This window comes from Macrobrachium nipponense, chromosome 13 (assembly GCF_015104395.2).
Source record: "Macrobrachium nipponense isolate FS-2020 chromosome 13, ASM1510439v2, whole genome shotgun sequence".
NCBI classification, from domain to species: domain Eukaryota; kingdom Metazoa; phylum Arthropoda; class Malacostraca; order Decapoda; family Palaemonidae; genus Macrobrachium; species Macrobrachium nipponense.
Genome location: NC_087206.1, coordinates 60918413 through 60943603, shown reverse-complemented (window position 1 = coordinate 60943603; position 25191 = coordinate 60918413). Strand labels below are relative to the sequence as shown.

Sequence of the window (25191 nt, the reverse complement as noted above, 5' to 3'; positions counted from 1 at the left end):
CTGGAAGCTTCTCCTTAAGCATTTTGTGGGCCTTGAAGGCTCGAGGAGTCTCGGAATGATAGACAAGTAGGGGCTTCACCTTGCAATTTCCACTGGTATTTGAACAAAGTGCGAGCGTAAGCCTGTCTTTCATAGGCTTATGCCCGGGAAGCTTCTTCTCTTCCTCCGTGATGTACGTCCGACGAGGCATTTTTTGAATCGAACGTCTTTTTAAAGGCTTCGGCCGCTTTCGTGTCCGAGCTGGTCACCTCCCCATGCCGCACCACCGAATGGATGCCAGTCCGTTTGCAGAATTTCTCGAACCACCCATGCGAAGCCTTGAAGTAATCAAAACGCCGAAAATAGCGCTGGCCTTGTGGGAGATTGCCGTCTCCGTTATCGTATCGCCAGCGATTTCTATCTCTTTTATCCAGACAAGAAAAAGCCTTTCCATTTCATTGTGCACATGGGTCCTCTTGCTGGACAAAATAGCGACGCCCTTGGAAGGTGTAACTGCTTTGATGGCATCCTTCTGCTTAAGGATGGTGCCTATTGTCGACGGATTTTGGCCGTATTCCTTGGCGATCACACTCAATCGCATACCAGCTTCATACTTCTTGATAATCTCCATCTTAATCTCCAAAGAGAGCATCCTCTTCTTTCCGTGAATTTCAAGTTTCTTGGGACCCATGACTACGTATATACTGTACGTAATTATGTTATGTAGTACGTATACGTATGTAGTAAAGTTCTCACACAACACGATAAAGTATACTACAACGAAATCATTAATGAATTTACGTTAATAAACGAAATCGTTAGAACGAACGAACACCGCGTGCGTATAGAAACGATGCTGCTACCAAGTGGCCGAAAAAGCACGCCACTACGTAGATGCATCATGGGAGGGATGCTGACCAATAGGAGAGAAGGCTCTCATGGCGGTGACTAGCATCAGGAACCAATGGGAGAGTGGGAGGATGGTGGCGAGTCTACTCAGTTGGCGGCGCATGAGTTTCAAAATTGTTATCGGCGGTCCGGGCGAATCTCAGACTTTACAGCAACAACCTTTCGTATCTTGAACAATTTTTGTATGTAGAGCCATAAAATTTTTCGTATTTGCTTTCGTATCTCAAGTTTTTCGTAAGTTGAGCCTTTCATATCTTGAGGTACGACTGTACTACTGCTACCTCCTTTCTCATAGTATCAAATGATCTAATTAAATCTGATAAGTCCTGATTAGATGATAGATAACTCCTCTGTGGTAGAAGACAGAGCTTAGCATGGCCCTACAGTTTGCAGATACAGCAAAAAATCAGCTATCTCAGCAACAAATGTTTAAGAAAACGATATGCAGTGTCATCTGCACCCAACTCAAAAGATAGACCACTTTGCCTGATATACTTTATCTGAGGACTGCTGTCTGTGAAGCTGATCTTGAAAAACCTTTCTTACGGAGAAGATTCCTGATAGTAAGTATTCTGTCAGGGCCAGAGTAGACAACCCCTGATGAAACCGCCAGAAACGGGGTTGTTTGAGAAGCCGTTTTTTTTGATGCAGTAGTCTTGAAAATCTGCTCGAGTTCCAGAGGGTCTGGAAACCAATCTTTGTCCACTAAAAGAGGATAATAGACACATGGACACATTCTGGTAGGTCAGGAACTTATTTATTACCTGCCTTACCCTACTCAGGTGGGAAGGCATAGAGGTCTGATCAGTCCTGAAGCATGACATCTGTTGCCCATGCTAGCAGATCTGGGACTGGGACTGGGGCTGGCAAACAGAAGAGGCACGCGGCAGCAGTTTTTGGAAGTGGTGAATAGATCCAAGATTGGCATTCCATACAACTTCCATAGATCTATATGAGAATATTAGGTCAATTGGTAAAAAGAAATTAACGAAAAATTTATAATTAAGTTTCAGCCATCTCATTACGTAATTTTTTTATAGCATCCAAAAGATGGGATTACAAGAGAGACTCCCATCTTAAAATTCATCAAATTGGTGCTATCAATGAAATTCAAGCATATGAAAAAGGTCCCCTCACATTGCACACGGGCTTACCTATAACCCTAACTGGACTATATGGATGGTGAATGGATGGCAGAACAGTTCGGTTTGTTTCCATCCTGAAGTTTGTCTTCATCATGGAGACATTCAGGGTGCTGATGTCTAGCGCACACCTACAGCCTCCCTCCTGATGCCTTGGATACCACATTGTTGTAGAAGCCTGGGGAGTTAATGTTCTCTACAATTTCTATTACCCACTTCCCTAGGAGAGAAAACACTATTGAGAGAGCCAAAGGCTTTTTTGAGCATTTGGAGTAAGTGATCAATACCACTGGAGAGTTGGTTGAAGGAGGCCTTTCTTTGAAGGGGGATGATGTAACTTTCCCTCAGGACGTTGATAATCCAAGGTTCCACCCATCTCTCCACTTCTCTCAAAGAGAAGGAGCCTGGCCCCTACCAAAGTTTGGAGGAAGCATTCTTCACTTGCGAGATTAAGATTTGGACAAGGAATGCTTGATGGACCTGGGGACGAATCTGATACTAGATCAAGACCTAGAGAAAGATCTGAGTCAGCTGCCACGAAAGGGCTGCATCTGCAAGGGAGATACTGTCCTGGAAGAATGAATGGATACCTCTTTCGGTCATCTGGAGGATTGGGAAAGAAGACCCTCTGTACTCTTCTTCTGGAGATCTGACAAAATCCCCACAACTGTGGCTTGTCAGAACAAATGTTGCAGATCTAGCGGTGAAAAAAGAAGAGCTGACTTCTGAGAGGGAGTTACTCCCTTAGAAGTGTAGGAACATCACAGTTCCTTCTTCAGGACTTCCATCATATAGAGGGAGGCTAATTCTTGAGAACTATCCCTGATCCTTTTGTCAATGCGGGAGAGGACCCTCACCTTATCGGAGGCATTATCATTGGGCAAAACAGGACAGTCCTTGACCTTACATGCTAGAGTGCCCACTGCCCTGTCAATGAAACTACTATTTTTACCAAAGCAAAAGTGGAACTCCAAGATAAAGTCTATATATCCAGAGAAGGAGGCAGACATTCCCAGAAAGGTGCTTCTGCCGTGGCATAAAACTGGCGTCTCCTCTTAGACAGTCTGGGAGGAGGGAAGCAAAAAATGGCTTTGCCCTGATCCCTCTTCTCTGAAAGCCAACCATCAATCTTACTCAGAGGGGTCTTCTTCGCAGAAGAAGGAACTAGCTTGGGAAGCTTTGTAGAATCTACCAGCTGTGACGGCATTAGAACAGCAAGTACTGATGACGGAGTAGCAGGCGAAAAGAAACCAGGAAAAGTTACTAGAAGATACTATATAAGTATTATGAGATTCCTGGCTAGCTAAGAACTTACTGATCCAACTAGCAGTCGCCTTTCTTTATCTCTTGCCAGTTCCCTTAAGTGTGATTTTAAAATCTTCCATTTTTAGTGTCTTACTCACTACATTCACTGCATCTTGCATCTATTAAACTAATCTATCCTCTGCAGTCTTTACACAGAGTGCAAAGCATAAGATTCCTTAGTTAAATTAGCAATGCAGCCTTTGCTGCACTACCTACTCGGGAAAATGTCTGAATCAAACAATTACAGTCGACCCCTCGTATTCATGATTTCGAGGTTTGCAGACTTACCTATTCGCAGATTTCTCTTTGGATCATATCTACACATTATTCGCAGGGAATACGCCTATTTGCTGAATTTTTCACGGAGAAATATTCACTAATTACTGTATTTTCGTATCAGTTTCACGACTAAATGTCCAAAGCACTTTTTGTGGTAGAACTATTAAAATATTCAGGTATCAGCATTTTTAGAAGATTTTTATTGTGCTTGAACTAGCAAAATAGGCAGTTCTAAGAGTCTTCAGGGGGGCTTTTAGGTATTAGCGGGGGCCTGTAAACTGTCAAAATACGGAATAAGTAGAGCCTAAATATCTAAACGTATGCTGTAAGGCTAGACAATCCAAGAATACTTCACCAAACACGATGAAAGTCAACCAGAACAAAATCAAAGCTGCATCTAAAACTGTAGTACAGCCATCAGCAAGAAGAAACAAATTGAAGCCCTTTTGCTAGTTGTTCCTCTTTTTCCCTGAAAGTGGGCAGGAAACAACCAGCGAATTTCAAAATTTTAGCCGTTGATCAAGTGAAACTCTTAGCAATGTTAATTACCTGGTAAGTTAGTTATATAAAAATACTTATTTGAACGCACACATCATAAATAACTTTGGCAATATTTGTGACAGCAACTTTAATCTAAATATATCAAAATAATTTTGGAGTAATTTTACTTAGCTCCAAGTCTATGACCACTGTATCTTTTATATATATTCCTTCTCTACATACTGAGAGTGTAGATGAGGATAATCTACTGATATTGTTAGTTATGAACTAAAAGTGGTTGTCAAGTAAGGATAATCTCCCCAAAAGAGATGAGAGAATGAAAACATGCTGTCATTTGAGAAACTGAATTATGCAGTTCCTTTACAATTTTGCCATTTGATAATCTGAAGCATGAGACTAGTAAACATAATTTCATGTAAAGTAAAAAAATATATTCAAAGAACTAGAAAACATAACAAAGCAATGCTTGCTTGATTATATAAATCAGTACTTTACAAAAGCCTTATTTCTGAGGTTAATATTCTTAGCCATACATTATGAACCAGCATATGTGGAGTCTGCAACAAATTAAAAAAAGGTATGGTCAATGGTTTTATGCTGGCATCTACGTCCATAGTCATTGTAATGGCAGCTTATACTTATCAATCATTCAAACAGTCTATTAGCAGTTTGCACCTAAGACACAAGACTGAAAATTTCTTAGCAATGAAATGGGATTATAAACCACTACTTTATAAAAGCTGGAATGCTAGTAAGGAGACCACACAACTAGGCTCTTAGGACTGAAAACCGATCTGTCCGACTAGTTAGAACTATCATGTGATTAGAGTTTGATACCAAGGAAGCTTGATTCAGATCTATGATCAGGAAAAAAATTTTATGGCTTGTAATATTGACAAAGGACCATTTGCATAGGTACTTGATCACACCTTCAGCATGTGAGTTAGGTCTATTGTAATATGAAACAGAAAGGATAAACTGATACTTTGGAACTCAACATAAGTGATCAAAATACAATAGATTTAAATTTACATCTCATGCACACTAACTACCTTACACAGATAGTATCCATTTTGTGGCTAGAGGAGATTGAACTTGAAAATTTGATAGTACAGTCTTTTACCTGTACACAAAAATAATTTTTAGATCACTGTATCAAATCTTCAAGATCAGTCTTCTCTAAATACAAAAGGGATACCTGTCTAAAGTACAAGAGGCTACAGATTAAGGCTGCTCTCTGTAAGATTAGCGTACATGAGACATAAACTTAAATCTTATTGTAATTTGACTGCGGATGTTGAATTCCTAAGTATCAGTTCAACCTCTGTTTCATTTTACAGGTCTTGAACTACTTCAAGTTAATAATGAATTATGACTCCCCAACAAGGTCCAATATTACAAGAATGACCATAGAAATCATAACTACAGCCTCAAATTACTTCTTCCCATTGTAATCCATAATATAGTAACTAAAACTAAATTCCAACTTCAAGTAGAGGTAGTTTTATATAAGAATGCCATCTCTCCCTGATAAACAAAAGCTTTGAGGATGAATTTTGAATATTTTCAGAGCCTAATCTTTCCCTTTGAACACAAATGTGCAATCTACCCACCTGTTCACATTCTCTGGTCCCAGTATACTCCAGCTTACACCTTTAAACAACACTACAAGACTTACAACCCAAAAACTCCTATCCGACAGAGAGCTCTCTCCTACCAACCAAACAACCCACGCACGTGTCTCCTGCCCGTTATTGTTTACATTCGCAAGACACTGCTGCCATCTTGTCTTCTAAGACGTCACATCCTATGACGTCACAACACAACTTAAATATATCAACAGACACCTAAAATCAACCATATACTGTGCATACACAGGACATCAACCATATTTTGACAATGCAGAAAATAACAATAACAATAAAAATGAAATAACTCTGACTAAACTGATATACAATATATAATGAATGACATGAAAATTACATTCCAGGGAAATTTTCAAGGTGGTACACAAAGCGGTATATAGGATATCCTCGCCTATGGAGGAACGGGTCAAGACCTCAAAAGACAACAGAAGCAGCTGTATAATGAAGTACCAAAGCAATACAGAGTTGGGGAATATTGAAGGCTACAACAAAATTTGAATACTTCACCAAAATTCAGGCAACATATTTGAAAATAGTGATGAAGCAGACTGTGGAATACCTCCGATGTTAGTCAGGAGCTGGCAGAAAACGTATTGAAGCTCTTTGCTAAGTTGTTTCTCACAGTCATTGAAAGTGGGTGGGGCTTGTCACCTACACAAAACAATAGAAGCACTACAGCAAATTTTGGATTTTTAGGCTGCCATAGTTTGAAAACCCTTAACTATGTAATTATTTGGTAAATTACTTTTATAAAAATACACATTAGCAACCCTATGACATTTATACATGTGCTAATTACATTCCATAAAAAGAAATTGAAATATCTTTCGCACTAAATATAAGTAAGGAACTTCATAACCAGATACATAAATTTTTCAAATAATTTTGGCATCTTTTAATTTTTATTAGTCAACATACCTACTAATGCAGCACCAATCAGCCCTCCAGCATATGTATATCCTTTTATTGGAGCTTCTTCTTTTTTATCAACAAATGAAACAAGTTGATTCAAAAGCAATGGCCCAGCAAAGCCCAAACCATCTCCAATAAGCTTCAAGATACCAATGCTATAGAACTTGAGGCCAAAGCATTTGTTCAAAATTCGTATGAGGGAATAGTTTTCACTATTAATGGTTGCTGTTCCTTCTGAATCTTCCACAACTGGCTGAGACATCAATATTGTCTTATGAACCTGTCAAAGATAGATTACGTATTAGTTTAAAAAGGCAAGACAGCTATGTGAGACAAGGCCAAAAGGAATAGATAAAAACAAGGCAGCTGGGGCCATGTAGATGCTACATAAGAATCTTCAGTAATGACTACAGCGTACCATGCAATGTATGCTGTAAGCATTACCCCCAAGCAGGGAAGGCTTCATATAGTAAAAATATGAAAGTAAAATCCTATCAAATAACCTTAGGTTCTAACAAAACTGGTGATACAGTCAAATACCTAAAACAAAATAACCACAAATATTATATTATCTATCACAAAAATTAAATTCCTTGATTATCGAGCTAAGATATGACAAATCTAGTGAAAAAACATAAGAATCTTTACTGAAAATTTTAAGAATACTATGTATACATTTCCTATAAACTTTTGAATATCCATTTTCTGATGCCAAAAATGCAATTAAAGAAACAAGGTTACAAACTCATACCTTTTGTGCTATAACATCAGTACGCATCTCAATTGGCAGGTCATGCAGATCATCTTGTGACTGCAGGTATCCAAGAGAGCCTTTTTCCATCAGAGAATTCACCCAGTGGAATGTGAGATACGAGAATATGTTAACTCTTTCTTCTGCTATGCCCAAATGATATGGATCAGCTGCTTCATGGAAACTGGATAAATGAAGAGAATATGAAATTTTAATAATAAAATAACTTTTTGTATATAACATAGCTATAGTTTCTAAATACGGCAGCTAAAATTTGAAAACCCCGGTAGCGATTCTTTTGTTTTTGGTGTAGGTAACTAGTCCCACCCTACCAGGGAAAAGAGGAACAACTAGGCAAAGGGCAGGGCAAAGGCCTGTAAATTTGTTTGTGCCTTATGATCTTGCGAGGGGAGGCAGGTGAGCTCCTATTCTGTAATTACTTGGTATGTATATACAAAAAGTTATTTTATCATAAAAATGTCATTTTTGTATACGTAACTTACCAAGTAATTACATAGCAGATACCCACATTGACAGGAGGTGGGATACAAAATATTAGAGAATGTAATAAATTTGAGCATAGAAAAATTTGCCTGCATTAGTAAAAATGCTAGTTGTTCTTTACCTTGTAGGAGAGTTTTTGCAGGAAGTTACTGACTGGTTGGTGCTCGTCTTACTTTGTAGAGGCATAGCAGTATAGCCATGGGTTGCCTACTACATGAATGGGAACTTTAAGTGACGGAGTACTCCGATCGTTAATAAAGCCTAAAAATTTGCTCCTTCCCTGGGGGCAGTACCATCACAAAATACAATGAGACAATCAAACAAATACCCACACCAGAATTATTAAAACACCAACATCAATCTGCAAAAGCTATGAATGGAGGGTACCCATGTACGCAGTACCCCCAACTCCCCTATAACTCGACAACCTCTAGTAAGGTGAATAGATACGAAGAAAGGTATACTTCCTATACGTCCAGCCCACAAACCATGTCAGCCACTGCCAAAGGTGAATTGAAGGAGATTTCTCTAAAAAACATAAAATGTTGTCAAAGTGCTTCTGAATTGAGTCGAGTTGAATATAGAACTTAGGCCAAAGGCCAAGCAGCGGGACTTATGAGGTCATTTAATGCTGAAATGGAAGTTGACAGTAAAAGGTCTGAAAGGTGTAACAGGAAGAAAAATGCACTATGAATCAAGTTTTAGGAGAGGGTGGAAAGTAAGATGAAGAAAGAGAATTTGAAAGGAACAAAAGTGCTTGCAGCTAGGGGCTGAAGGTACACTGTAAAGAACCTTACATGATGCCTACAGTGCACCGCATGAGGTCCACTGACGGCACTACCACCTTACGGGGAAGTGCTTCTGAATGGCCATCACAGAAGGATCCACTAACAAAAACGAAGACTGTTGCCGCCTAGAAGGTGAAGCTGGACACTTGAGCCACTGGAAGCTCTACTGACTCCATGAGAGTGGGCGCTCGGGCGCTGCAAGACGCTCCAGAGAAAACGAATGATCGGACGCTCAGGGCATTCAAGAGCTGTGAAGCACTTGGGCGCTAATGGGTGCTCATCAAATACTAAATGCACAGGCGTTACTGGGCGCTCGAATATCATGAGTGCCACTGGGTGTTCAGAAGCTGCTGCATCTGTAGCACTAGAACTCTTAAGTCTACTCACAGAAGAAGTGCGCTTTGCCTCTGAAACACCTTTTCTCATCTTCACACACTGACAAGAAATGCTTGGTTCCTCTTGTACAGAAGGAATAGTACTTCTGCTCCTCTTAGAAGGTACCTGAGGGGTACTGGGCCTCTTCAATGGTCTAGACTTCTATTTAAACTGCCACCGGTACCTATACTCTGGGCTGGATGCCTCTGAGCTAGACAAAAGTTTAGACACCTACGAGAAGATGCCTTTCCAATGGCTGTCTGAGAAGCCCTAGGAAGTTCCAACAGTTGCATCTGAAAGGACCTGCTGACCTCCCTTGGGCCTCCCAGGCTGAGGGGAGTGTGGCAGGGACCTTTGCCTAGGAGAATCAGTAGGGCAGGGAGCCAGCTCCTCCACTGACACTTCACTTGCACGGTTAACACTCTGATTACCTACCTTATCCATTAGGGCTCAAAACAAAGACCCGAAGTGAGCAATCAATTCAACAATTAGTTCACACCTATGGTCAAATTTTTATTCCAATTCAGCAATGGCATTGGGGGCGGCAACAAGGGAGCTAAGTAAGGGTTGGGGTATTAACACCGGGGAACGAATAGGAGACATAACAGGTACAGAAACAGGTAAAGCAATGCTACTTTCCTGACTAATAGTAGTCTTGTTATCATGTCTAAGAGCTATGAGTCGCCTTTCTTTTCCTATCCCGCTCTAAAAAAGTTAAGTATACCTTAGTTTTACCAGACCACTGAGCCGATTAACAGCTCTCCTAGAGCTAGCCCGAAGGATTAGATATTTTTATGTGGCTAGAAACCAATTGGTCACCTAGCAATGGGACCTACAGCTTTTTGTGGGATCTGAACCACATTATATCGAGAATTGAATTTCTATCACCAGAAATAAATTCCTCCGATTCCGCATTGGCTGAGCGAGAATCGAACTTCGTACCACTGGATTGGTAGCAGAGCACAAAAACCACTCGTCCAATGAGGAACTTATCCAGATCTAACCTATTCAAATGAGAAAAAAGCACTTTCCATTGTTTCGAGTCCCTGTTAATGCATTCCTCACACATTATTGATGCTGAACCAACCTGACTCCTGCATGTTGTACAAATTGTGTGCATATCATACTTAGCAGAAGTTAATCTCGTATTGCAGCCTTTGCTACAATAGTGAGTGGAAGACAAACTTGTGTCTGACATAGTCACAGTTGGAAATAAGTCTACGTTAAGATCAAGATACCCAGTCAAATCCACGAGGTAATCTTGGTCTTTTTTAAGACAAAACCTACCTGATGCAAAAAGCTACCAAAATGAATACAATACTTCACCAATTTGTCAGCATGTACAACTGGTAGAGGGAAAACGAATTACAAATTACCTGAAGATCAACAACCACCGTCGTCAACCGACAGAAACAAATTGACAGGCCTCTGCCTAGTTGTTCCTCTCTTCTCCAATAGTGGGTGGGGCTAGTTACCTGCACCAAAAACAAAAGTCACTACCACGGATTTCAAATTTTAGCTGCTGTACTAGTTAGAAACTATAGCCATGTAATTACTTGGAAAGTCACATAAAAAAAAATTTGAGACTACAAGCCACAGTACAAACATATTGTCATTTCTACAACATAAAACTTCATTGTATAGTAATACCCCAACTTATGCGAGGTTTGGTTCCAGACCCCCTTGCGCAAAGGGAATTTTCGCATAAGTTTGGCATGGCCTCTGAAAATGCAAATAAATGCATACTCTAGAATTTGAACACTAAATATGACCCTAACCACGCTCCTAAATAGTGAGCTAACTTTTAAATGAAATTAAAGTTACTGCAATTTAATTAAAAATTAGCTTAATACATTGACCTTAAAAATAGAAATAAATGGTTGGTAAAAATATGTGTGTGAAGACTACATACGTCCAGTATTTCTCTCTTCTTTCCCCTTTCTGACTGACCAATCTATTTTTAGAAGTCTTCTCAATTACTTTTAGGGAATTCTTTGTCTCTCTCTTTGTTCACAAATTCCTTTTGATGAACAAAAATTGCTTTTTATTTGGACTAATACAACTCTTAGTTATGTCCTGAACTGAGAGAGAGAGAGAGAGAGAGAGAGAGAGAGAGAGAGAGAGAGAGAGAGAGAGAGAGAGACGAGATGGAGATAGAGGAGAGAGGGTCCATCGAGAGAGAGGAAGAGGTGACGAGAGAGAAGAGAGAAGGAGGGTCCTAGTTGGAGCAGAGAGAGAGAGAGCATTGTCTTTACATAAGTATTAAGCTAACTTTTAAATGAAATTGAATTTACTGTAATTTCATTTAAAAGTTAGACCAATTTATCACCATTAAAAACAAAATAAATGGTTGGTAAAAATATAAGTGTGTGAAGATTACATATGCATGGAGAGAGAGAGAGAGAGAGAGAGAGAGAGAGAGAGAGAGAGAGAGAGAGAATTAAGTCAAAATCATTGATCGCTAATTGGCAACCCTCTCCCTCCAGTCACATTACTTGACATATTTGACAGCTCTGGACTTTGAACTTCTGGTGGAGTTGAAAAGAAAGATGAGGGAGAGAATTCTTTATATGCATCATTTTGTCATTTCAGTTATATTATTATTATTATTATCATTATTATTATTTGAAAATATTAATAATCATATAGTAGATGTACCATAAAAATTCTCTCATCTCTGTAAGAGAGAGACATAGAGAATAGTTGTTCTTACTTAAAAGTGAAATTGAAAGGTTATTTCTTTAAAATACTATCACATACAAATTTTGTAATTACAGTTATATTATTAATACACATACAAATTTTGTAATTACAGTTATATTATTATTATTTGAAAATACTCATAAACATAGTAAATACTACATGTACCATAAAAATTCTCTCATCTCAGTGAGAGAAGAGAGAGAGAGAGAGAGAGAGAGAGAGAGAGAGAATTATTTTTTTTATATTATTTAACATTTCATTTACACATAAAAGCTTGAAAACTTATAAATTACAGGATTCAAAAATGTTGTTTGGTTCGCATGTCTATGAAATACTCGCATATGATAATTAGTCAGGTTACAATGAAAAGTTCGCGCCATTGTGATTTTGCGCAACTTGAATCGTGTAAGATTGAGGTATTACTGTCATTCAGAAACCTACTATACTGTACTAATATCTACAATTTTAATGGTCAGGTATGGGGACCCAATAAAAGGCAATCTGAAAACAAATAAAAACCTCATCCCATAAAGGCAATGGATTTTACTTGTACGGCTATACTGTATCTCTTTTTACCTTCCATCTGAAGATTCAAAAGAAAACTTGATCATCCTTAAAATGCCATATAAGCATAACAATGTTCTGGATACTATTTTCATAATAAGAAACAATTTAGTGTCCTAATTTTGCAAAATTCTGCATTAGTTTTATTACAGCAAAGTGTAAAACAATAAGCTTTTCAATAATGTACATTTTCAATTTATAAGTTCTCATTTTTCATTCTTTCTCTTTCTCCCTACATAGCTTGACTTATCTGTCTACAAACTCTTGCGGTCTATCAACAGAAACTTACAGCTATAATGTATTTTTTTTATCAATAATGATAAAATAGTAGGTCTGCATACAGTACATGTAAACAAACACAGGAAAATTATTTCTATTAAGTGTTTCTATAATCATTGTTAAATTTCTGGGGGAAAAGAACAATTAGCTGTAATGATGATAACTGCTATTTTTATTCTTAATTTATTGTTTTTTTGGCTCAAACCAGTGGAGGATATGTTATATGATTCCTTGTATAAACATGGGCACTTTACTATTCACATAGAAACTATCATTTGCACAGCTTTATGATGGATTTCTAAAATAAAACATTAACACAGTTGCATAGCTAATCATAAGTGCAGTTCTTCAAGAACAGCTCAATATTTGTTTAACAACCAGTTATGAATTAACCTACCCACTATAATCATTGTATGAAGTTTCCATGAGTGGGGTTCGTTCGTTGGTTTCTCTTCGTAACTCCTGATACTGTGAGGTTCCCACACTTCCTTTTGGGAACAGTGTAAAAAGATAGAAAACCTGAAATGAGGATAAAATCAACTTATTTGAAAATAAATTTGTTAGCAAATAAAACATACCAACATAATCCGTATGAATACAAAGTATTTAAAAAAAAGAACTGTTCAACTTCATTCCAAAGAGAGAAAATGCACTATTTACACTTGCTTTCTATAGCCTTCTGATCCTTTAAAGATTACGAGCAAAGCGAAGTTTTACTGGAAGCGGGCTCATTTATGGTGGCCCGGCACGTTCCAGCCCTAACACTATTCAAATGCTAATAACTCCAAAATATTGAAGATATAAGGAAAATTCTTTTGGCAGATAATATCTCCAAAAGTATTGAAGATAAACAAAATATTTTTGTTCCTACACATATACAAACCATCAGTCCTTTACAATAGGAGTTACTTAAGGCGTAGCCTGGACAAGGCCACTGAATTCTCAAACAAGGCGGTTCGGTAGTTAATTACCGGTCTGGTCATTGGTAGTCTCTCCGGCAGGAGGTAAACATTCCAATTTGCTTTCGGCCATCATTGTGGAGAGACGCATTCACCGTTCTCTGCCTGACTGTTGTTTACGCCGTTTTATTCAACTTCTATCCCAGTGGGATTATTCCTTTTTCTCTGTATAAATATGGATTGCTTGTGTGATTATGAATACCCAGCAAACCCTGGATTTACAGCCTTTGCTGCCCTTGGGTAGACAGCGAGAAGTGGGTAAAGATCCATGCCTCGTTCGAGGTAGATCCTCACTCCCTTTGTGCTACCTGCCGAGGGCGTGAGTGTAATGGACATATAATGCGTGCAGTGTGTTCCTTGTGGTCCGCTGCCCAGTGGGGGAAGTTTGCGGGGACGAGGAGGCATGTGAGGAAACCAAAACCCGTGGTGGGGAGTAATTTGCCCCCCCAACAACTCGTAATATTGCAGACACGACTTCCTCATACCTCTCTCCCTGCAATCGTCCTGTACTCTCTGCCACCCCTTTGGGGGAGGCCTCTTTCTCTGCTTCCTCCTCCTCCAAGTCAGGGAGGGGGAAGAGGAGGGGGGTTGCGGCCTCGAACCTGGGTAACGCTCCTCTTAAGAGTCTCTGCTCGCCCCGAAGGTCCTCCTTCAGAGTGAGGAGGGACTCCCCCAACCCGACTTTTGCTTCTGCAGGTGAGGTGTCGGGACTAGACCAGGCTTGGTCTTCCCTTGGACTCGTGGGCATGCTGTCGGTAGAAGCACTGCTGGCTCACCTGAACCACACATCCAGCAGTGCTGCTACCCACTCTGTAGTCACTGCTACCATGGCTACAGTGACCCAGCCCAGCTACTACACACCTCCACACCTGGTTTGGGTACATCATCCCACGAGTGTGACATCTTCCCTAGTTGGGATGCAACACCCAACACCATCTGCTGTCAACCAACCTTCTGATGCCTCCACCACCAGAAGGTGTCACCTGTGGATATAGCAGCCATACCTGCCATTATGCCTGCCGTGAAACATGCACCAGACCCCTCCTGGTACCTGCGCCTGTTTCAGCTGACAACCCTGCCACTACTGGACCTATTGCCGCTCCTGGACCTGCTCATGCCGATGTTCCTTGGTTGGCGCTGACCACGATCCTGCAGAAGCTGTCAAAGAGGAAGTCAAAGAAGAAGAGATAGAGAGAGGTGTTGTCATTGTCATCGTCTTCGTCTTCATCTCCGTCGTTGTCTTTGTCTGCTGCCTCCTCACCTCCCCGTTCGAAGCTTTCACAACCTAAGAAGGGGAAGGTAGCCTCTCTGGCCCCTAAAAAGCCTTGCCTTGAGGCTTCTAAGGGTCTGCGTCCTCCCTCCGGGAGGGAAGCAGCTGGCTCTCTCGGTTTCGGGTGCTCCCACTCCCCTTCGGGAAAGAGCCCGGAATCGTAGACACCAAAATAACCACAATCCGAGGCCAGGGTCTCAGGAGCCTCTGGAGCATGAACTACGGTTCGCCTTCCAGTTTGGCGGGACCAGGGCCGTGTCGAGAGACTTGTTCGAGAGTCTGTCTGAATGTACAACCTCCCAAGGGAAGTCGTACATCCACTGCCACGAACACGGAGTCAGCTCCTCATTGTGACAGAGGCACAAGGGAGCCACAGTTGATGCCTCTGTCCCCCAGAATAGAGTATCGGGAGAGGCTAAGCGGAGTTCCCTTGTACAGTGCTCTTTGCCAGGGGCTTCAGCCTCAAAGAGTATTGGGATGTGTCATGAGGATGATCCTCTGTCTCGCCAGGCAGGGAACAGCATCACTGCTAACAAGTCTGCTGCTCCCACCAGCGCTGCTGCTAGTCCTGCTACCAACACTGGTAACAGCACTGCTACAGTGTGGTGAGAACAGATGCATTCTCCTCAAGAGAGCGCATCGTCTTTACAGTTGCGCTCACCTAGACCCATGCACTTGTCACTGCTGCTGGTTGGTGAAAGGGAGCAGCTCACTCCCTGCTAGGAGGAGCGAGAGCAACCAATTCACCTCTTCTATTCCTTCTATTTCCTCGGGCTACACTGGAAAGGGTGAGTTGAATAGTAGGATCCTGTAGAGCCCTCTCAACAGGATTTGGCGGCAGCGGCCTACATCCCTGGGGTTTTAGGACCCCATTGAACGTACGCTCAAGTCGTTGAGGATGGATCTAGGGGGTGTGGCGTGGTTCTTCCTCACATGGAGTAGATCAGGAGGAGCAATCCCTGGAAGGACTGGATGGTCCTTTGCCAAGCGATTTGGACATCCCTGAGATACAGAGGACCTTTACGGAGATTGTTGCACTGATACGTCAGCACAACGATCTCGAGGAAGCAGCTGCGTCTTCCTCTACAGGAGACCACCCCTCCTGCCTCGAATCTTTTTGGGGACCCAAGAGGGAACCCAGGTCTTCGACGGGACTTCTGTCGTCAGTCTTGGCTGACGGAGTGTTGGATCAGGTGAATAATCTTGTTTCAGGACATGAAAATTTGCTTAGGTCCAACCAATCAGATAGACTGCTTCCCAGGAGGCAGCGATGTTGGAAGCCACCGCCATGGCAGCTCTCTGAGCAATCTCCTGGCTGGACCTGTGGTCTTTCATAGTGTCCAAGATCGCTGCTTCCTCTGGGGCCATTACCCCAGTGAAGACTCAGCCTTTGGGAGACTGTGTCAGTCTGGGTGTGGGCTATTACCTACCTGGCCCAGGATTGTGGTCAGGGCCAACCAAGGAATGTCAGCATGAACAGGCCCACCAGACTCTAACCTGTGGGCTAACCTGGTACTCAAGAGACATGACGCTGTCCTCTCTCAAGTAACCAGGTCACTTGTTTCTGAGTTGGTTTTGGCCTTAAGGAATGGACCTATTTTGGGTTCTACCCTTTCTTCAATAGAGAACAGGTAGATGCTGCCGTGGACAAGTGGCGAGATGATGATAAGGACCGCTTTGTTCACCGGGCAGTAGCAAAGGTTTCTGTGCCTACACGTTCCACTGCGGCTAGACCTTCAAGTCTGGCTAGCTCTTCTTCGGCCCCAAAGAAGTCCTCCACTTCTAAGGGATCATGAGGAATGACCCATCCTTCTTCGTCTTCAAAGGGAGCACCGTCACCCCCCCTTTTCAAGCCAACCTTGCCTTCGGGTAAGGGAGGTGAGAGTAAGAAGAAGAAGGGGAAACGCTAGGGTCGGTGTTCCCCTCCAGGTGCTGCCATTGGTGGAAGGGTGCCTCTCAAACCATTGGGCAACTTGGCAGCAATACAAAGCAGAGGCTTGGGTAGTGGATGTCCTTCAGGAAGGTTATCTACTCCCCTTTGAGTCTCCACCACTTCTCACCAACCACCTGATTCGTCTTTTCCTACGTAGTGGGAACACCAAAACACCAAGCACTAGAAGAAGTGCAGATGATGCTGAGCAAGGGCACTGTAGAAGTCGTGTCGGACTGCTCTCCCAGGTTCTACAGCCGAGTCTTTCTCGTAGAGAAGACTTCGGGGGGTTGGAAGCCAGTCATAAACCTTTCTCCCCTGAACCGATTTGTTTGTCAGACTCGGTTCAAGATGGAGACAGCACATTCAGTGTTGGCCTCTATCAGGGAGAACAACTTTAAGCTTATGGTGGACCTAAGGGATGCTTGTTTCCAAATACTCATGCATCGATTGTCCCGCAAGTACCTCCGCTTCGTCCTTGGGGAAACAGTCTACCAGTTCAAGGCACCATGCTTCGGACTTTCGACTGCTCCCCAGGTGTTCACGAGTGTTCAACCTGGTCTTAGCTTGGGAACATTCGCATGGGATATGTCTTTTGAGGTATCGACGATTGGTTGGTCCTGGCGAGTGGTTGCTACAGGACAAGGATCGCCTTCTCAAGTTTTATCGGGATCTTGGGCTCTTGATAAATCTGGAGAAGTCTGATCTTGAACCCAAGCAGAGGAGTTGTATCTGGGAATGCTGATAGCCATGGTGGCAGCAAGGGTCTTCCCCTCAGACTCTTCTATCAGCAGGCTCAGAGAGACAGTGCAGCTGTTCCTATCAAGACAGGAACAACCTACTCTGCTCTGGCAAGTCTTGATTGGTCCCCTGTGGGACGTCACTCTTGTACTTCATAGCCTGACTCGTGCCCTATACGAGCCACTTCGAAAGTCTTCAAACAGGGATCTGACTCTCAAGACAGTCTTTCTGCTGGCCCTGGCATCGGTGAAGAGAGTAGGTGAACTGCATGGTCTTTCTTTCGACGTCAAACACTCAAGAGGTTGGGGATCGGTTACGCTCAACTTCATCCAGGATTTCATAGCGAAGACTCAGAATCCATCAGTCCCTGATGCTAGGTTCGAGTTCTTCTCAATCCCCTCCCTGAGTGACTTCAATGGTGATGATCTAAACGAGATGCTACTTTGCCCGGTTAGAGCACTACGGCGCTATCTGAAGAGTACTCACCATCTACAGCCTGAGCGTTGACAACTCTTTGTAAGCACCAGTTGTTCCAAGAAAGAGGTGTCCAAGAACACTGTCTCCTCCTGGCTTCGTGAGACGATCATGAAGGTGTACTCTGTGCATTCTGATGAACCTGTCGCTTCAACAGGTCTTGAAGGTGGGGGTCTGAGCAAGCCAGACCACCTTCACCTCTCAATACCTTTGAGATATGGGCCACAGATCCTTGGACACATTTTCCTTGGTACCGGTGGTGGCTGCTCAACAAGTTGTGTAGCTTACCCAGCTCCTCTAACAGGACAGAGCCACATCTCGCCTCGTTGTACGGTATGATTGAGTACGAATGCAGACTGATTCTTCTTCATCCCTTTCATCCTACTCTTTTCCTCCGTGTAGATAGTAATGCGGACCTTTACATGCTGGACTGAGCATAGATCCAGGTAAGACACTCCTTAGAGTAACCTATCTATTCCTTTTGTTAGAAATAGAAGCAATTTCCACCCCTTCCCTTACAAGGCAGAGGAGGGGGGTCGTGACATAAGACAAACCATAACTTGTATTTGCCTCATAGTCACTGACATATGGTTCTTCGCTTTCCCATAAGGGCGACTCGCATCTCACCCTTATGAGAAAAGCCCAAAACACTGACTCTGATCTCGCAGTTCCATAACTTTGATCGGATGCCAGTGGCTGGATCCTCTTCCTAACTCTAACGGCCAGGAGAGGAAGCCAAGTGGGCTGAACCCCAGTCAGTTCACTGGAGCTCATTCAGATTCCTCCCCCCAATCAGTGAGTCTTCCTATTGTAAAGGACCTACGGTTTGTATATCATGTAAGAACAAATCACAATTTTTAAAAGTAAATTGTATTTTTCCTAGCTATTCAAACTCAAGCCTAGGTCCTTTACACTTAGTGCCCACCTCATGCCACCCTTCAATCTGTTACCTGGGCTGAAAACAAATTGGAATGTTTATGTCCGGTCGGAGACTCTACCAACAACCGGACCGGTAGTTAACTACCAAACCGCCTTGCTTGAGAATTTAGCGGCCGTGTCCAGGCTACGCCTTAAGAAATTCCTAACTGTAAAGGACCTAGGTTTGTATAGTTAGGAAAAATACAATTTACTTTTAAAAAATTTTATTTTCAGCAGCAGATGAAACTTTACATCTTTAAATTTTCTTCCATACAAGATTCTTTGTTTTAAATATCATAATTTCACATTTAAATGATATTTTAATTATTGCAATTATGGTGGCCCAGCACAGCCTGGCCGTAACACTCTGCAAATGCTATTTCCAAAAGTATTGAAGATTAAAGAAAAATTCTTTCAACTTAGAAAACTTTACATCTTTAAATTTATTTTTAAAATATCATAAAATCACAAACCACTAGCACTGTGCTCTCCAGAAGAGTGTATAAGTGACGTAGCTATTTGCTGAGATGAAGGTCGCGATCTCGCAGGACTCGAAAGAAGCCATGTTCTGGGATATTATTTTAGTATGATAATCTAAGATATATTTTTGGCAATTATAAGCCAATTATAAGCATTTTTACAGAGGATTTTTGCGTAAAAGTCGGGGAGCACTGTACTATTGGCACTGATATGCACATGACAGAGGTGTCATTAACCAGTTATCAGTGCCAATAAGCGGTGAAAATCATCAATTTTTGCTTTTTGTCAAGCCGTTGGAGCGGAACCCCCTCCCCCTTATAACCAGGGAATGCCTAAATGTGATTCCAATATGAGATCTCGTAAAAGGAAAGACAGGGTATTTTTAGATAAGGGTCTCGATGGACTCTTTACTGAGCACCAAAGGTTGCTTGCTGGCCCTCTAATTTTCTCTGCCCTATGGATATAGTACAGGCAGTCCCCAGCTATCGGCGGGGATTCCGTTCCGACACCTTGATGACAAGGGAAAATCAGTGCTAGACAAGCATCATAAAACCTAATCGCCAATAACTGGGGACTGCCTGTAATATCTTAATGCTCTTACCAGGCAAAAAGCTCTCTCCTCTTCTTCCAGACCTGGGATGTCCATTAAACTTTTAATGGTGAAAGCGAGGCCAGGGTTGGGAGGGATTCTCCTTTTTTCCAAGGAAACCCAAAGTAAAGGAAAAAATGGCATCTACTGGTGCAAAACTAATCCTTTTGTCTACTGCATGGAGCTCACTCACTCTCCTAGCGGTGGCATGAGCTACAAGGATAATACTCTTTTTCCTAAGGTTCCTTAGTGAAGATGACCACATGGTTCAAAACGAGAATCAGAGAGCCACTTTAGAACAACGTCTAAGTTCCACAAACATGTTCCTTTCGTTTTATCCTAGGACGCATCAAAGCACCTTAGGTCTGAGAGATCTTGGTTGGGAGATAGGTCTAGCCCTCTATACCTGAACACAGCCAAGCACGGCTCTATATCCTTTAATAGTTGACGAAGAAATGTTCCTAGTTGATCTCAAGTAGAGAAAAGTCTACTAATTGGGATATATGGGTATCAGATGAGATTTTACTCTCTTTACACCAAAGTCTGAAGACTGCCCACTTTGCCTGGTAGACTTTGCTAGTAGAATGTTGCCTACATTTACCAATAGCTTCTGATGCAGCTCTTGAAAAGCCTTTTGCTCGTAATAGTCTTCTGACAGTCGAAAGCCTGTCAGGGCCAGAATGGCTGTGTCTCAATAACAGCTCCTGAGGTGAGTTTGTCTGAGCAGACTTGGAATTTATGGTAGGAGTCTTGGATGTTCTACTAAGAGATTGAGAAGTTCTGGGCACCATTCCTTTCAAGGACAGAAGGGCCCTACCAGGGTCATCCTGACATTCTGGTGCAATTGGAATTTCTTTAAAACTTTCAGATCATCCTAAACGAATAAAAAGCATTTAGGTCCAGATCTGACCAACCTATCATCAATGCATCTGTTACCTATGCTAACAGGTCTTGTTAAGGGAGAGCAGAACAACAGTTGACAGTAGTTTTTGGACATTACAAACAAATCAAACTTTGGTTCCCCTACATCTAAGTTCAGCACATATACTTGATGGTCCAGTGTCCACTCTGTTGGGAGTATCTGCTTGCGACGGCTTAGCTCGTCCACTATAACACTGCACTTGCCTTGAATGAACCTTGTTACCGGTTGGGTTTGATTCTGGTCTGCCCAAATCAAGAGACATCTGGCTGTCTTGTAAAGAGAAAACAAATGGGTTCCCCCTTGAAGCCTGATACTACTATTATAGGCTAAAGGCTTGGGGTTGTTCACATGGACCGCTATTGCCATGTGGCAGACTTCTTTTAAAAATGTTGCAGTCATAGATCAATTTCTTTAGTTGTCTGAGGTTGATATGCAAATTCTTCTCCTATTGAGACCATATTACTAAGACATCTTCCCCTCCCCAAGTAGAGCTCCCCAACCTTGATCCATTGCGTTAAAAAAGAAGTTCAGGTTGGGGTTCATAAAGGATAATGGCTTTCTTGCTGTCAGTATGCTTAGGGAGTTACACCAATGCAGGTCCTCCATTACCTCCTTTGCTATGGGAAAAAAAGTGTAAATCTTGATCCAATTTTTTATCCCAACTAGCTCTTATAAAAAATTGAAGGGGCCCCATGTAAAGCCTCACCAGCCTCACAAATTGTTCTATGGATGCTAGAGTGCCCAGTAGGTTCATCCATTGAGTGGCTGAGCACTTGTAAAGGGAAAGAAAAAGGTTGACCTTCTTCAGGCAGTCTAGAATCCTTTTGGGAGGTGGAAAAGCCCAAAAATTCTGGGTATATATCTTCATCCCCAAATCATCTGTTGCGAAGGAGTCACTTGTGATCTCTGTAGATTAAGAAGCAAGCACAAATCTTGTGTTAACAAAAAAGTCTTTTGAAGATCCTTCAGGCACTTCTTTTGAGGGAGAACAAATCAGCCAATCGTCCAGGTACAGGTAGTCCCCGATTATCAGCAGACTGTTATTGGCAATCCAGTTTTATGGTGCTTGTTAGTGCCATAAAATCGGCAATTTATGGCGCCATAACGGGCCGAGTTCTGGTTACTAGCGCCATAAGGCGCCAATAATGAATTATGGTGCCATAACATACCTGACAGAGGTGCCATAATGGTGCTTATGGCACTGATAACTGGTTATCGGTGCCATAAGTGCCATTATGACACCATAAATCACTAAGTTTCAATTAATGGCAGTTTTTGCTGGTTAGCACCCCTCTGAGAACAGACCCCCCCCCCGCCCAATAACCTGGGACTGCCTGTACATGGACATATTTACTATTTACTCCCAACCTAATGAAGCCAGTTGGCTAACTGGTCAAGTACTCTGGTAAAAACCTGTGGGGCTAGTGACAGTCCAAAGCATAATGCTCAAAACTGGTAAACTTGATCTTGAATACAAATTTTAGGTATTTCCTCGATTCCCGATGAACGGGGATATGGAAATAAGCGTCTTTCATGTCTAGAGAGACCATCCAGTCACCTTGGTGTATGGTCGCTAGAACTAACTGCACTGTTTCCATGTTGACTAGTCTCCAGACTCCTGTGGCCTTGGGTACTCACAAACAGCCTGCTGTAAAGACCCTCAGACTTGCTGTTTCCAACTAACTCTATCACACTCTTTTCGAGAAGAGCTGAAATTTCCTTGGCAAGGGCTGAATACTTCCTTGATCCTATGGAGTATACTGTCAATGATATAGAAGTGCTGGATAAGGGAGGTTTTTCCTCGACGGGGATGGAATACCTTTCCTTTAATACTTTTATCCCAGACTAATCAACCCTTTTTGCTCCCAATTCTTCCCAAATGATCGTCCTGGCCCCCCACAGGTGTATGAAGGACTGTATCTTCACTTATGAGGTACAGGTTTAGAGGATCTCTTAACCCTTAAACACTGAGCCGTTATTTCCGAAAGTGCGCACATTTTCATATATAAAATGTTATGTAACGGCTAATTTAAAACTGTGCAAACATTATGACAATCGGACGAAAAAATTTATGACTTTTTCGGCAGTTATTGCGCGGACGTAATAAAGTTTTTTTTTTTCTAAAATTCACCATAAATCGAAATATTGTGCTAGAGACTTCCAATTTGTTGCAAAATGAAGGTAAATGATTAAGTATTACTAGAATGTAAGAGTTTTAGCTTACAATTGCAGTTTTCGACCATTTCGGTTGAGTCAAAGTTGACCAAAGGTTGAAATTTTGGCACTTATCGTTATTTATATGAAAATATTTCAAAACTGATAAAAGCTTCAACCATGGGTTTTTTTTTTTTGTATTCTACATGAAATTGCGCACATTTCCATATATAAAACTTTATGCAACGGCTAATATAAAACTGTCCAAACATTACGACAATCGGACAAAAAAATTTTATGATTTTTTCGGAAGAGTTAACGCGCGAACGTAAGGAAAAAGTTTTTTTCATAAATTCACCATAAATCGAAATATTGTGCCGGAGACTTCCAATTTGTTGTAAAATAAAGGTAAGTGATTGAATATTACTAGAAAATAAGAGTTTTAGCTTACAATTGCATTTTTCTACCATTTCGGTAGAGTCAAAGTTGACTAAAGTTCGGTAGAGTCAAAGTTGAATAAAGGTTGAAATTTTGGCACTTATCGTTATTTATATGAAAATACTTCAAAACTGATGAAAGCTACAACCAAGGCGTGTGATTCAAAAGTTTTCGCCTAGTAGGCCTATAACTATTTTTCCGCGAATTTTTTAAAAATCTTTTTTTCGTTGACGTTTCATACGTCGGTTCGGCACCCGACAGACAATTTTCATCAATGTTTAATACGTCCAATCGGCGTTAAAGGGTTAACAGTTTTCAATGTGAATCAAACACTTACTTGTGGTCTTGATTGTAGTCTCTGTCTGCAGCCCTGACAGGGAGGCAGTTGAAGCAGAGAGTATGACTTGGAGATGGTGGGGGTCCAATCTCTGGGGTGCTTCCTTGACTGGTTCAGTAAATCTTGTGTTGACTTTTTATATAGATGCCAAACTATCTCCTCTACTGTCTTGCGTGGAAATGGGTGGAGATCATCCAAAGGTGAGAAGAGAAGCATTGACTGATGAGATGAAGTCACTCCTTTGGATGTGTAGGATACCCATCGTATAAAGAGACACTAATTCCATCAAGCCATCTCTCACCACTTTGTCAACGCATCAAAAGACACTTTGCCAGTCCAAAGCAACACCTTGGGACTCCAAGGAGTCCCAAATCTTCTTTCCCAAAGCTCCAATGAACCAATCCCAAATACTAAGCACCTCTGGTACCTTAAAGGGGTTTTTAACCAAATGGTGCATTTCCAGTGCCAAGAACATAGTTTTAACTGAAGCAAAAGCCAATAGTGTACATGCTGGATCGATAAGCCTGGAGAAGTCCCCATGGGAGGAGGCAGCCACTCCCAATGAGGGTGATTCTCCAGTAGCATATGATCTGTATCTTCTAGCCAACCAGGAAGTCGGAATGGCAAAGCACGCCTTACCTTGCCGTCTATCTTCAGAACGCCAGGAATCTATCTCACACATCGCCTTCTTAAAAGAAGATGAAAACGCTGTCTTTGGAAGTCTGGTCAAGTCAAAGGCTGATCACTCATTATGAATGAGGAACCCGGAGACAAAGGCACTGCTGGAGCAAACAAGTTAGGACTATTTACTAGTAGATACTTAAGAGGTCACGGAAAGCAAGTGATCTTAAGGTGCTACAACTGAAGAAGAAGCAGTCAACTTCTGAAGAAGACCCAGGATACTATCCAACTGCTTCTGAAGATGCTCTAATGATGGGTCTATACCCTATACTATTGTGCAATGATGGAGAAGCAAAGACAAACAAGAAGGCAAAAGTAGTGGGTGCTTGGAAGAAGTAGACAATGCAGCAAGGACTGGCACCACACAATCCAGGCACTCAGCTAAGAATGAATGCTTTGTCGCTGAAGAACTTTCAGGCACCATACTGTGAACGGGCGCTAGTGGGCAGTTTCCTAATGCCTGGTGCTATGCAAATAGCGAAGACTCTTTTACCACCGGGTGCTCAGCTGCTAATGGGGCTTGACAATACCTGGGCACTCAACCACATCTGGGCTCCTACTCTCTACCGGGCACTCAACCACATCTGGGCTCCTACTCTCTACCGGGCACTCAACCACATCTGGGCTCCTACTCTCTGCCAGCTGGTCAACCACCTATGGG

General features: G+C 41.9%; 1 protein-coding gene across 6 annotated transcripts in view; it reads right to left on the bottom strand.

The window, feature by feature from the left end:
* Positions 1–25191, bottom strand: part of LOC135225834 (ATP-binding cassette sub-family C member 10-like) — a 307903-nt gene that overhangs the window by 235254 nt on the left and 47458 nt on the right. For all 6 annotated transcript variants that reach the window (XM_064265370.1, XM_064265366.1, XM_064265365.1 and 3 more), the window contains exons 4-6: positions 13035–13156; positions 7425–7608; positions 6680–6953 (exon numbers count right to left, since the gene is read on the bottom strand). In XM_064265370.1, the coding sequence (XP_064121440.1) occupies positions 6680–6953; positions 7425–7608; positions 13035–13156 (580 nt within the window). The remainder of the gene's footprint in view (positions 1–6679; positions 6954–7424; positions 7609–13034; positions 13157–25191) is intronic.